Source organism: Oncorhynchus tshawytscha, linkage group LG06, assembly GCF_018296145.1.
Source record: "Oncorhynchus tshawytscha isolate Ot180627B linkage group LG06, Otsh_v2.0, whole genome shotgun sequence".
Taxonomy (NCBI): Eukaryota; Metazoa; Chordata; class Actinopteri; order Salmoniformes; family Salmonidae; genus Oncorhynchus; species Oncorhynchus tshawytscha.
In genome coordinates this window covers 12,637,061-12,651,102 of record NC_056434.1, presented here as the reverse complement: position 1 = coordinate 12,651,102, position 14,042 = coordinate 12,637,061, and the positions used below count along the sequence as shown (strand labels likewise).

The 14,042-nt window shown below is 42.9% G+C and overlaps 1 protein-coding gene and 1 long non-coding RNA gene across 2 annotated transcripts; both read right to left on the bottom strand.

The window, feature by feature from the left end:
• Nucleotides 1–284: 284 nt before the first annotated feature.
• Nucleotides 285–3,413, bottom strand: btf3l4 (basic transcription factor 3-like 4). Its single transcript, XM_024415154.2, has 6 exons — nucleotides 3,269–3,413; nucleotides 2,600–2,667; nucleotides 1,457–1,570; nucleotides 1,038–1,239; nucleotides 747–806; nucleotides 285–654 (listed from the first exon to the last, which is right to left on the bottom strand). The coding sequence occupies exons 2-6, from the start codon at nucleotides 2,651–2,653 to the stop codon at nucleotides 608–610; spliced, it is 477 nt and encodes a 158-aa protein (XP_024270922.1). The 5' UTR covers nucleotides 2,654–2,667; nucleotides 3,269–3,413; the 3' UTR covers nucleotides 285–607.
• A 2,790-nt stretch (nucleotides 3,414–6,203) lies between these two features.
• Nucleotides 6,204–13,831, bottom strand: LOC112246702. The gene is made up of 2 exons (XR_002952959.1): nucleotides 13,748–13,831; nucleotides 6,204–6,866 (listed from the first exon to the last, which is right to left on the bottom strand). It is a non-coding gene; the product is annotated as an uncharacterized LOC112246702 (long non-coding RNA).
• Nucleotides 13,832–14,042: the final 211 nt, after the last annotated feature.

Sequence of the window (14,042 nt, the reverse complement as noted above, 5' to 3'; positions counted from 1 at the left end):
AACATTTGTCTAAAAATACAACCACGAAAGGCCATTATCTTTGACCAGTGATATTATCATCCAAGTCAGTCTAATATCTGCCGCACAGCCTGATGCTGGAGTTGAATGAATTACTTTTGAGTTTAAGGCAACACCTGCTTGAATTTAAATATATAGTGACAAAGAAAAGCTATGCATCTTGATACTACAATAATGAACCAGGGTGGCAGACATTGTGAAAATTGTAGTATCCAAAAACAAAATACCCCCATTCAACAGCTAGAAAGACCACAGCACCATGTACAAAATGTTAATCACCTTTATTTTGTTTCATAAACAAAAAAAAACTCTGAAGACTAGCTTTATTTTAAAGACCACCGCAATCCTGATCGAGACTGACAATGTGGTGCAAAGTACTGAACTGTTGACCAATGTGTTGGGAGTTTAAGTGAGCAAGCCAGTCTGATAAGGGCTGCATCCGTGGGCCATTTCAAAATACACAAGTCTCCGGTTGACGGGATAGTGTTTGAAATGATATGCCTTCATAGCTAAAAGTTAAAACACAGGAGAAGTCGCCTTTCTTAATTGCAATTCCAATCCTTGTTTTGGGTCTTGAGGGGAAGATCAATCAGTTTGCCTCGTTCTTTGATGCTTCGTCAAAATTCTCCACCAGGTCTGAAGAGAAAGGGAGAGGAAAACAAAGGATGGTTTTACAGGTTGAAATTATGTGAGGTTTCCTCTGAAGTCTTAAACAGTATCATCCTTACCTGGAACGTCATCATCTTCTTCTTCAATATCTTCTGCTTTAGGGGCTTTGTTGTCGAGCACTGAAACAAAACAAAAAATTGTACGCAATAACCATCAAGACGTTCTTTGGGTCTCAGGTTGCAGAATAATCCCCAGGGGTGTATTCATTAGTGCACACAGCAGAAAGCTATAGCAAAAGTTAAACAAAAACAAGAGTTTCTATTGGACAAATTCAGGTCGGTCCCTCCGTTTTTATTTACCCGTTTGGTTCCTCGTAAATACACCCTAGCCTACTGCTTCTGCCAACCCACCTTGCCGAGGGAACTGCTCTGCCAGTTTACGCAGGCTAGTGAGGCTGTCGGCACCCAGCTGACTGAGGATGCCTGGGAGCATCTCTGTGAGCTGCTTGGTCTCGGCGTGGCCAGTGATAGCGAAGGTGTTGGCCGACAGAGACGCCTGCACTTTGGGGTTGTTGAAGTGGATCACCGTGCCGTCATCCTTGATCATGTTTACCTAGTGACAGAGCAGGTGGGGGTTTCGGTTACTTCAGATTCTTCTCCAAGTTTGGTGCCCAAAGTGACTAACATACAAGACTGTAGCCCATGCAAGAGTCATCAGAAGTGCAGTCGTTTCATTCAAATTAATCTATAAACTGGAGACAGGAGTCTCAAAGGAGGGAGGAAATATATATGAAATGTGCAATGCATGTGAAACGGTTGCTGTTGCTTACCTCTTCAATACCAGCAATGTTGTTGACAGCTAATTTCTTTAGCGAACTCTGAAGTTTTTTGTCATCGGCTGTTGCCGTTCTGTGTACGACCTTCTTCTTCCTACGTGCCGAGCCCTAAAAACAATACAGGGAGATGTAGGAACATACTTAGAGGTTAAACACAGCAGGGGTATATCCAGTCCTCTGAGACCTCCACCCAGTGATTTGTACCAGGCCTAAAGCCCCCCAAAATGAAGAGCAATTAAAAATAAATAAAAAAGAAGGTCCCTCTGGGCTTACAACAGCAACCAACTAAGACAGCCAACACAGTGGTTCTCAACAAGAACAGTGTTTGGACACTCTACGTGTCTATATTTCCTTCAATGGCACGTGTGTGCATCTCATGTTGTAGCCCTGGGGTATTCAAATCCGAGTCTGGAGGTCCCGAGTACTGCGTGTATTCTGTTCTAACTCATAATGAATTGCACAACAGAACGATGTTCAATGTTTAATTTTACGGAAATGGCCTGCTGAACGACCATTTGAAGAAAGGAGTGATTATGGTGGCCCAGAGGGCGATTGTCTATGGTGTGCTGCACGAGTTTTACGATATAAAAAATGCCACACCTCGTCAACCAGGAGCAAATATACCTCAAAGGCTGTTGAAGACCGTGCACAACATTTTGGGGAAATGTGTTGTTCAGTACAAACCATCAAGCAATGTAGCAAACGTTGAACAGAACACACCCCTGGTGTCTCATGTCTAAATCAGTCCTTCATTACAGCAGGAGAATGAAAACATCATGTGCCACTGAGTTGAGGTTCAGACTTGAATTTGCCTGGTGAAGCCCATAGTCCCTAAATCAGGGGTGTGTTCAGTTCATTAAACGTTTATGTTGTGTGACTGTTTATACCGAACGATACGTTTCCCCAAAACGGTGCACATGTCCCTCAATAGTCTCAGTTGTACATATGCTACTGTTCAGTGGGTGTGGCCGGATCAATATGGGTGTGTGAGCATTTGAAAGAACACTCCTGCCTCCATAATCACATTCTTCAATTTGTCATTCAGAACTGCACCGTTTTTGTTGAAATTACGACTGCACACCGTTGCTGTACATTTCAAGGGAAGTAACCATCACTAAAGATTGAGAATTATCTTACCTTTCCTCCTATCCGGACCTGGGCTTGAAGTTTCGCTAATTTTTCTTGGTTCATGTTACTAACGTGTCCTGGAAAAATGAGAGGGGTTATGAGTTAGAGTAAAACATGACAATTTATCTGTTTTCAATTGGAGGCAGTATAGGCAATATGGGTTGGCAATTTATCAATCATCAACTATCAGTAAAACAATGTGTTCCATAGATGACCAGTGTCAGATAACCTCTCCACTTAGGTTACAACCCCATACGGCTGCTGCTAACTAGGATAGCTAACTTACTATGTTTAGTTATGAGCCCTTTATCTAGTTAGCTAACCACATTTAACATGAGGGGAAGGGGGGTAACTAACTACGGTGAACAGTAAGTAGCGAACACAAGAACATGGCATTTGAAAACTAGTTTAATCCACGTGCGACACCTTTCACAAAATATGGTGTCTGTCGCCGACGTAATATAAACACATTTCCAGATATAACTAACATTAGCTATCCAGGCTAACGTTAACCAGACAGGCTGGCTAGCAAGCTAATTTAGTGGACTTGCTGGGTATCACACGAAGTGTCAACGCCTCTTTTCGCCTAAAATACTTCGTTCCCAATCAACTATCAAACACACATGTAATTGTAGACCACGAAACCTCTCGTATTTACGTAAACACGATATACCATACCTGATCCGAAGATATCCGAGGAAGCATGCGACAGCGAAAGATGGAGGATGACTATGAGCGATAAATGACGTAACTCACCATATGACTAATATCTTCTTCCGTGGTATCATAAAACCTTTACGAATCCCCCTACCGCACAGGAGTAGTATAAAGGGGACTGTCTGAGACTACATTATGATAAGATTTCTTTGTTGAAATGCAATTAAACAGAACCATTCTAAGTCTCTGTATAAACAATATCCCTCATCACCTATCCATCACTGGAAATTAATTTGAATTAAATCAATTTTATCACCTGCCAGCATAACCTATAACCAAGACATCATCAAGGACCCCACACACCCCAGCCATGAGGCTGTTTACTTCCTTACTGTCGGCAGATGGTATCAGAACTAACGTTCCGATAGCAACAGTCTCAGAGACCGTTTCAATTTACAAGCCATCAGACTGCTGGACACTTGAACTAGACTGACCACCTGCACTGACTCTCTCTCTCTCTACACACACACACAGTGCTGCTACCAGACTCTTATTTACTATTGCACAATTTAAACACTTGCGACCCAATGATACATATGTAAATATTGTGCTTTCCTCTATTCTACTTATGCTAAAATGTCTATTCTATTGAGCATTTTACTATAGTTACGTGTTCTTATTTTATCATTTGATTTCTTATTGTTGTTGCATTGTCGAGAAGGAAACTGCAAGTAAGCATTTTGTTGGATGGTGTATACCACGTGTATCCTCTACATACGACCAATAAAACTTTAAACTTGCTACACACCAGCGGTAATCAGTCTGGCAGACTGGTTAGTATGGGCTCCCGAGTGGCGCAGTGTTCTAAGGCACTGCATCTCAGTGATAGAGGTGTCACTACAGACCCTGGTTTGATTTCAGGCTGTATCACAGTCTGCTGTGATTGTGAGTCCCATAGGGGGGTGCACAATTGGCCCAGTGTTGTCTGGGTTAGGCTGTCATTGTAAATAAGAATTTGATCTTAACTGACTTGCCTAGTTAAATATAAAAATGACGAGGCTACATAGGTTAGAGTTAGTGCTGTCTGGAATCCTTGGAATGTCCCTACTCTAACCTTAATTCTTACTATTTACCATAATAACCCTTACCTTTAACCGTTTTAATTTTCAACTTCATTGGGGTGACGAAATCCGAGTAAGGGTTGCCTTCCAGAGAGACAGAGATTGTAACATTCTCTGTTTCACGGAAACATGGCTCATTCGGGATACGTTATCAGAGTCAGTACAGCCACCTGGTTTCTTCACCTGGTTTCTTCCATCTCTCTGGTAAGAAGAAGGGCAGGAGTGTATGCCTTATGATTAACGAGTCATGGTGTAATCATAACACACAAGTCCTTCTGTTCACCTGACCTAGAATTTATTACAATCAAATGCCGACCGCATTATCTTCCAAAGGACATTCTCTTCGATTATAATCACAGTCGTGTTCACCGCTCCCCCCCAAGCAGACACCTCGACGGCCCTGAAAGAACTTCAATGGACTCTATGTAAACTGGAAACCACATATCCTGAGGCTGCATTTATTGTAGCTGGGGATTTTAACAAGGCTAATCTGAAAACAAGGCTCCCTAAATTTTATTTGCATGTCGAATATGCAACCCGGGCTGGAACATTTCTGGATCCTTGTTACTCTAACTTCCGCAACGCATACAAAGCCCTCCCTCGCCCTCCTTTCGTTAAATCTGACCACGGCTCCATTTTGTTGCTCCCAGCCTATAGACAGAAACTAAAACAGGAAACGCCCGTGCTCAGGTCTGCTCAACGCTGGTCCGACCAATCTGATTCCACGCATCAAGATTGCTTCGATCACGTGGACTGGGATATGTTCCGGATAGCGACGTTGATTCGGTGAGCGAGTTTATTAGCATGTGCATCAGTGATGTTGTGCCCACGGAGACAATTAAACCTTCCCCAACCAGAAACCGTGGATTGATGGCAGCATTCGCACAAAACTGAAAGCGCAAACCACTGCTTTTAATTAGGGCAAGGCGACTGGAAACATGACCAAATACAAACAGTGTAGCTATTCCATCCACAAGGCAATGAAACAAGCTAAGCATCAGTATAGAGACAAAGTAGAGTCGCAATTCAATGGCCCAGGCATGAGGTATGTGGCAGGGTCTACAGTCAATCACGGACTACAAAAAGAAAACCAGCACCGTCGCGGACCCCGATATCTTGCTCCCAGACCATGCTGGTCATTTGAACATCTTGGCCATGTTCTGTTGTAATCTCCACCCGGCACAGCCAGAAGAGGACTGGCCACCCCTCATAGCCTGCACCTTATGGCAAAAAATACAACATTCAAAATACAAAAACGTAACAAAACCATTAATTACAGTAAGAATGTAGTTTGAGATTTCTAACTGTTTCCACCAAACAGGAAAGTTGTGTAAATGGATTTATATTGTAGATACAGCACTTTGCATTACCCATATAGGTGTTTAATACCATACAAAATACAGAGTGCATGATCTGCATTTTAGGGGGCATAGGTCAAATCAGTGTTCATGGTTGATATGCATAAAGTATTACTCAATAATTGCATTATACATCATTGTATTTTCACTTATCTACCGAACACATTTGGCTGGCTAGTAAAAAACATCTTTCAAGCCATTTCAGTTTTGCTGATGGCGTAGTTACTGAGTTTTGCCTTTGTAGGGCAGCATAGCCTAGGGCAGGGGTGTCAAACATATGCAAGGGGTTCCGATCCGACCTTGGTTTGAGTAAAACAATACATTTTGTACAATTTTTTAAAAAAGAAACAAAAAAAGGGGGGGGGGGTGAACCAACTTGATATTTAAAATGACTTAAACCAAATTGGGAAAAAAAAAATCCAGAAAACCGTTGGACAAAAAGTATTCTCACTTAGGACAGAGACACATGAATCCAAAATGTGTTCATTTTTAATCTGCCAACCATCTGCCAGACACAACAGCAGCGAAACAGAACAATTCATTTTACCAGAGGAACACCTGCTGAGGCGATATTTCAATCACTCACTGACTGAGCTGTAAAACAATCAATTGCCCTTGTCATTATGCACTTGCTTTGAGGGCTGTGAGGGACTCTAGAACTACAGATGTCTTTAGTTCTGAGAAGCTGGGTTTATAAGCCATAACTGTCACAGAGAAGACTCAAGAAGACAACATTGACATCCTAGTGCTGATTGCAGAGTTCAACCTTTCAAGGTTAGGTAGTAAGGTACTAATAGGTTGGCTAGAAGCAATCAATAGGTGTCCATCTGGGTCCAGCCATTAAGTGTTTGTCACGGTCAATGATAACTAACATGCCAGTGTCTTGTATGCCTCATGAATGGACAGCACAATATTGTGTCTGGTAGGCCTCTGACATTTCCATCCAAGCAGAAGCAGTCTGGCTTACTTCTGATGGAGGTGCCGTTGGTCTACTTCCAGTGGTTGAGAGGGTGGGGGTGGGACTTTGTGCACCAGCAGGAAGAGCTTCTTGAGGATGGCCTTCCTCAGGAGGATGTAGACCCAGGGGTCCAGAAACGCACACTCGCCTTGGACCTGGGTGCTCAGTATGATGACGTTAACCTAGGAGAACATAGGACATTGTGAGACTGAATGTAATTACTTGAAGAGAACCGTTGAAAGTGTTGTTATAAGGGTTTAGTTCAACACTTCAAAAACACATTACTGTATACCCAGCTCTCTTGAATCAAGGGAAAATGACAAGGGATTTGCTTTCGCAGTGCATTACATTCTCATCTTAAACCTCCACATATGACATTTTAGTCATTTATCAGACACTTATCCAGAGCGACTTACAGTTCGTGCAGTCATCTTTAGATAGCTAGTTGGGACAACCACATTTCATCCAATTGGCAAAAGACTTATGCAAATGTTTTTTTTAAAAATCTGCATAAAGTAAATATGCACATTTTCCTGCCAGTGGTGTGTTTCCACCAAACGGACTTGTTGCAGATAAAAAGCCGTGCGTAATGACAGTGCACACAAAATGTACTTTTTTTGCATAAGTTCTCATGTCCCGACAAAATCTAAAGTTCAATGTGTTTTCATTGCATGTTCAACTCTACTAAATAGTTGTCACAAAAAGGGTTGCTTTAAATATCAAATGTGCCTAATCTGGTCTTGGCACATGTGCTCTAGCCAACAGCTGGCAGAGAGTGCGGGTTGTTGTACGGGTAGGCAAGTCTACATGATGATATTATTATGGATGAGAGTGAGAATATTTGTCATACGGCAGTCATGCATCGATCATCATGTGACCAGAATAAAACACTCAATATTTTTTGGAAAGTATCATCAAGATAATGTGCAGTTTTATCACCACCCTAGGAAATTAATCATGAACTCATTTAAATAAACATGCCCCATTCAAGAAATTTAGAACCAGGAACAGATATAGCCATTGGTTCTCCCCAGACCTGACTGCCCTTAACCAACACAAAAACATCCTATGGCGTTCTGCATTAGCATCGAACAGCCCCCGTGATATGCAGCTGTTCAGGGAAGCTAGAAACCATTATACACAGGCAGTTAGAAAAGCCAAGGCTAGCTTTTTCAAGCAGAAATTTGCTTCCTGCAACACTAACTCAAAAAAAGTTCTGGGACACTGTAAAGTCCATGGAGAATAAGAACACCTCCTCCCAGCTGCCCACTGCACTGAAGATAGGAAACACTGTCACCACTGATAAAGCCACCATAATTGAGAATTTCAATAAGCATTTTTCTACGGCTGGCCATGCTTTCCACCTGGCTACTCCTACCCCGCTCAACAGCACTGCACCCCCAACAGCAACTCGCCCAAGCCTTCCCCATTTCTCCTTCTCCCAAACCCATTCAGCTGATGTTATGAAAGAGCTGCAAAATCTGGTTCCCTACAAATCAGCCGGGCTAGACAATCTGGACCCTTTCTTTCTAAAATGATCTGCCGAAATTGTTGCCACCCCTATTACTAGCCTGTTCAACCTCTCGTGTCGTCTGAGATTCCCAAAGATTGGAAAGCAGCTGCGGTCATCCCCCTCTTCAAAGGGGGGGACACTCTTGACCCAAACTGCTACAGACCTATATCTATCCTACCGTGCCTTTCTAAGGTCTTCGAAAGCCAAGTCAACAAACAGATTACCGACCATTTCGAATCTCACCATACCTTCTCTGCTATGCAATCTGGTTTCAGAGCTGGTCATGGGTGCACCTCAGCCACGCTCAAGGTCCTAAACGATATCTTAACCGCCATCGATAAGAAACATTACTGTGCAGCCGTATTCATTGATCTGGCCAAGGCTTTCGACTCTGTCAATCACCACATCGGCAGACTCGACAGCCTTGGTTTCTCAAATGATTGCCTCGCCTGGTTCACCAACTACTTCTCTGATAGAGTTCAGTGTGTCAAATCGGAGGGTCTGCTGTCCGGACCTCTGGCAGTCTCTATGGGGGTGCCACAGGGTTCAATTCTTGGACCGACTCTCTTCTCTGTATACATCAATGAGGTCGCTCTTGCTGCTGGTGAGTCTCTGATCCACCTCTACGCAGTTGACACCATTCTGTATACTTCCGGCCCTTCTTTGGACACTGTTAACAACCCTCCAGGCAAGCTTCAATGCCATACAACTCTCCTTCCGTGGCCTCCAATTGCTCTTAAATACAAGTAAAACTAAATGCATGCTCTTCAACCGATCGCTACCTCCACCTACCCGTCTGTCCAACATCACTACTCTGGACGGCTCTGACTTAGAATACGTGGACAACTACAAATACTTAGGTGTCTGGTTAGACTGTAAACTCTCCTTCCAGACCCATATCAAACATCTCCAATCCAAAGTTAAATTTAGAATTGGCTTCCTATTTCGCAACAAAGCATCCTTCACTCATGCTGCCAAACATACCCTTGTAAAACTGACCATCCTACCAATCCTCGACTTTGGCGATGTCATTTACAAAATAGCCTCCAATACCCTACTCAACAAATTGGATGCAGTCTATCACAGTGCAATCCGTTTTGTCACCAAAGCCCCATATACTACCCACCATTGCGACCTGTACGCTCTCGTTGGCTGGCCCTCGCTTCATACTCGTCGCCAAACCCACTGGCTCCATGTCATCTACAAGACCCTGCTAGGTAAAGTCCCCCCTTATCTCAGCTCGCTGGTCACCATAGCATCTCCCACCTGTAGCACACGCTCCAGCAGGTATATCTCTAGTCACCCCCAAAACCAATTCTTTCTTTGGCCTCCTCTCCTTCCAGTTCTCTGCTGCCAATGACTGGAACGAACTACAAAAATCTCTGAAACTCGAAACACTTATCTCCCTCACTAGCTTTAAGCACCAACTGTCAGAGCAGCTCACAGATTACTGCACCTGTACATAGCCCACCTATAATTTAGCCCAAACAACTACCTCTTTCCCAACTGTATTTAATTTTAATTTATTTTGCTCCTTTGCACCCCATTATTTTTATTTCTACTTTGCACATTCTTCCATTGCAAAACTACCATTCCAGTGTTTTACTTGCTATATTGTATTTACTTTGTCACCATGGCCTTTTTTGCCTTTACCTCCCTTCTCACCTCATTTGCTCACATTGTATATAGACTTGTTTATACTGTATTATTGACTGTATGTTTGTTTTACTCCATGTGTAACTCTGTGTCGTTGTATCTGTCGAACTGCTTTGCTTTATCTTGGCCAGGTCGCAATTGTAAATGAGAACTTGTTCTCAACTTGCCTACCTGGTTAAATAAAGGTAAAATATATATTTTTTTTTAATCTGTAGCCTAAAACTGTATGGAACCCGAATTGTAGTGGGAGGACCACACACACCATATCACTTTACGAAAGGCACATTTTTTTGGTACTATTTGAAGAGGTAGGATTTCAGATTTTTTTTCAGAAGATGGGAAGGGACTCTGCTATCCTACCTTCAAGGGGAAGCTGGTTCCACCATTTGGTTGCCAGAACAGAGAAGAGCTTTGACTGGGTGGAGCTGTAGCTGCCCTCCCGTAGAGCTGGAAGGACCAAGAGACCAGAGGTGGCAGAATGGAGTACTAGGGTTGGGGTGCAGGGTTTGATCATTGCCTGAAGGTAGGAAGGGGCAGCTTCTCTTGCTGCTCTGTAGGCAAGAAACTATGGTATTGTAGTGGATGCAAGCGTCAACTGAAAGCCAGTGGAGTATGCTGAGGAGTGGGTTGCCATGGGAGAACGTGTGAAGGTTGAACTGCAGTATTCTGGATAAGCTGCAGGAGTTTGATGGCAAGCGGGGTGCCCAACCAACATCAACTTGCAGTAGGTCAGACAGGAGATGACAAGTGCCTGGATTAGGACCTGCGCCGCTTCCTGTGTGAGGTAGGGTTGTACTCCACGGATATTGTAGAGCATGAACCTGCAGGAGCAAGTCCCTGCTTTGATGTCACTCCAAGGTTCTATTCATTCTGGGAGGGGGACATCATGGAGTCTTTAACCGTGATGGCGAGTTCTTGAATCAAAAATAAGAAGAGCAGCTCCGTCGGGTCGAGATTGAGTTTGAGCTGACATCCAAGCAGAGATATCTGCCAGGTGCGCAGAATTGTGTCACCACCTAGGTGTCAGAAGGGGGGGGGGGGGTTGAGTGTCATTCGCATAGCAATGATAGGAGAGACCATGTGAGGATATGACGTAGCTGAGTGACTTGGTGTAGAAAGAGAAGAGGGCCTAGAAACAGATCCTTGCCACGTCACCTGGTAGGAGTGGCCTGCCAGGTAGTATGAAATCCAAGAGTGTGAAGAGCCTGAGACGCCAGCGCCCAGCAGTGAGAGGAGAATCTGATGGTCCATGATGTCAAAGGCAGTGGATAGATATGAGAGAATACACAGGAGAGAGAGTCCAAGCAGGTCATCCGTGATACAAGTCAGTATTTGACGTCCATCCATGTCTGAGGATGTCGGAAGATGTGGAAACCGGCCACAAGGGGCAACAGTGAGCACTGTTACTTTCAAGTAGGTTTTGCTAAGGCATTGTGGGCGGGGAAGGTGGATGGGCGTAAGCGTCGGCTTCTTATTCCAAAGGTTGCATGTTCGAATCCAGCGATAGAAAGTAGTTTATATTTTTTGTTTTCAGCCTTTAATAGTTAATGCCTAAACTTAACCTTAAATACTTTGAAATTTGGAACAACGTCAAAATGTGGAGTTTGATAAACATGGATGGACATTAATTCTGATGTGAGACTGAGTTTGTACAGTCAGCTTTGGCAGTGCGGAGAGCCTCCATGACACAGAGAAAAGCAGTCTCGGTGGAGTGACCTGTCTTGAAGCCTGACTGGTTTGGGTCAATAGGCGGAGTGAATGAGGAGCGAATGTTGCTTTTTCTTCAGCCGATTAGGGAGGGTTTTAAGGTTAACACACACCGTCTATGGTCAAACTATTTCTACCATGCATTGAAACACGATCTGACGTCACCTTCCATGATAACCTAAAAAAAAAAACAGATCATAACAGTTAAGTTCATACCAATTCTGTTTCAGGAAACTAGACAAACATTATGACAGTAACCTTTTCTTTATACCCTCTAAGACAAATGTTTAAAAAAACAACATAACATAATGTTACCGCTAAAAACTATTTTCTAAATGAGTCCATACTCCCTTATTCTATTGGTGACCTCTAGGATGGTTATCAGATCATGAAGATAGCCGTACACATATATTCTCCTTTCTACATGCAGCCTAAACACAGTACCACTGTATAAGTACACCAAGACCAGGACCTCAGGGAACTGGTCATTTACCGCTTTCAAACACATCATCATTTTTTTTAAACACATTGAATCAAAAATAAACTAATTCTAATAACTAATCAACTTAGAATTACAACTGTTTATACCTTCCCATGGAAAATAGTCTCCCAAAGTAATGCTACAATTTGGATAGAGAATGGTGATTTACAACGTCACTCTGCTTACACTTCTACTAAAGACTATAATACCCTAGTATTAAAATTCTAACAGAGCTACACACATCTTCACATTATCTTCTTATGATTCTCAAACATTTCCCACACACAATTTCAGAGTGGAACACTTTAGCCATAATCTTAAAACATACCAATTATTCTATCACTGAGTGAGGGAGAAAATAAAATCACTTAGGAGAAATTAGTAGCTCTGTGCTACCATCACAATGACCAGATACTCTTGGAATATGAGAGAACACAGTCAGATGGAGAGCAGCAGTGTCTCCATCAGGGCCAAAAAGTCTAGGGATTGAAGGGTAGCATAGGCCGAGTTCCTCTCAGCCTTCCAAATGCTGCCGGACACCAGGAGTTCCATATTGGTTGTGGGTGAAGGGTACACTAAATTATACTGAACAAAAATATAAAAAAAAAAAAAACACAGGATGTAAAGTGTTGGTCCTTTTCCATGAGCTGAAATAAATGATCCCCCCAAAAATTCCATGTGCACAAAAGCTTATCTCTCTCAAATTGTGCACAAATGTGTTTACGTCCCGGTTAGTGAGCATTTCTCCTTTATCATGATAATCCATCCACTTGACAGATATGACCGATCAAGAAGCATTTTTATTTATTTGACCTTTATTTAAACCAGGCAAGTCAGTGATGAACAAATTCTTATTTTCAATGACGGCCTAGGAACAGTGGGTTAACTGCCTGTTCAGGGGCAGAACGACAGATTTGTACCTTGTCAGCTCGGGGGTTTGAACTTGCAACCTTCCGGTTACTAGTCCAATGCTCTAACCGCTAGGCTACCTGCCGCCCCATAAACAGCATGATCATTACACAGGTGCACCTTGTACTGGGAACAATAAAAGACCACTCAAATGTGATGTTGTCAGACAAAACAATGCCGCAAATGTCTCAAGTTGAGGGAGCGTGCAATTGGCATGCTGACTGCAGGAATGTCCACCACAGCTCTTGCCAGAGATTTGAACATTAATTTCTCTTCCATAAGCTATCACCTACGTTGTTTTAGAGATTTTGCAGTACAGCCAACTGGCCTCACAACCGCAGACCGTGTGTATGGCTTTGTGTGGGCGAAAGGTTTGCTGATGTCAACGTTGTGAACAGAGTAACCCACGATGGCGGTGGGGTTTTGGTATGGGCAGGCATAAGCTATGGACAACGAACAGAATTGCATTTTATCAATGGCAGTTTGAATGCACAGAAATACTGTGACGAGATCCTGAGGCCCATTGTGAGGCCCATTTGTTTTTAAAGCTATCTGTATTCCCAGTCATGTGAAATAGATTAGGGCTCAATGAATTGATTTCAATTGACTGATTTCCTCATATGAACTGTAACTCAGTAAAATCGTTGAAAATGTTGCATTTATATTTTTGTTCTCTAGAGAAGGGATACAAGCCAAGGTATAGAAAACACAGACATAGTTGACAAATCTACAAAAGAGAAAAATGACAAAAATAATCTAGGTAAAATACTCAAGTGAGAGAGTGGTGTGAATGAAACCTTATCTTTCCATCCTCGAACAACTCCACAGAATCGTCTTTGTTTCAGCGATGAGACTGCAGCTAACACGACTGCCGCTGAGAAAACAGGGGAGACTGAAGTACTAACACTAATTGCTAATTGCCTATAAGAGGTAAAGAGCACACCTCCTGGTACTAATTGCTGATTGCCTAGGAGAGCAGAAACCACTCCCTCTCCAATACAGCCACTGATTGCCAAAACAACAACAGTCATAAATTCCTGCCCGTAATCCTGGTTGATGTGTCAACAGTCTGCTGCAAATGATGTGCAGTCA

What these genes read in the sequence shown, in the direction of transcription:
- btf3l4 (XM_024415154.2), bottom strand. Translation starts at nt 2,653, where the DNA reads ATGAACCAAGAAAAATTAGCGAAACTTCAAGCCCAGGTCCGGATAGGA. An exon ending in AGAGCAGTTCCCTCGGCAAG is followed by an intron (nt 807 to 1,037) that starts GTGGGTTGGCAG and finishes GTTTTGTTTCAG; the next exon opens with TGCTCGACAACAAAGCCCCT. An exon ending in AGAAGATGATGACGTTCCAG is followed by an intron (nt 655 to 746) that starts GTAAGGATGATA and finishes CTTTCTCTTCAG; the next exon opens with ACCTGGTGGAGAATTTTGAC.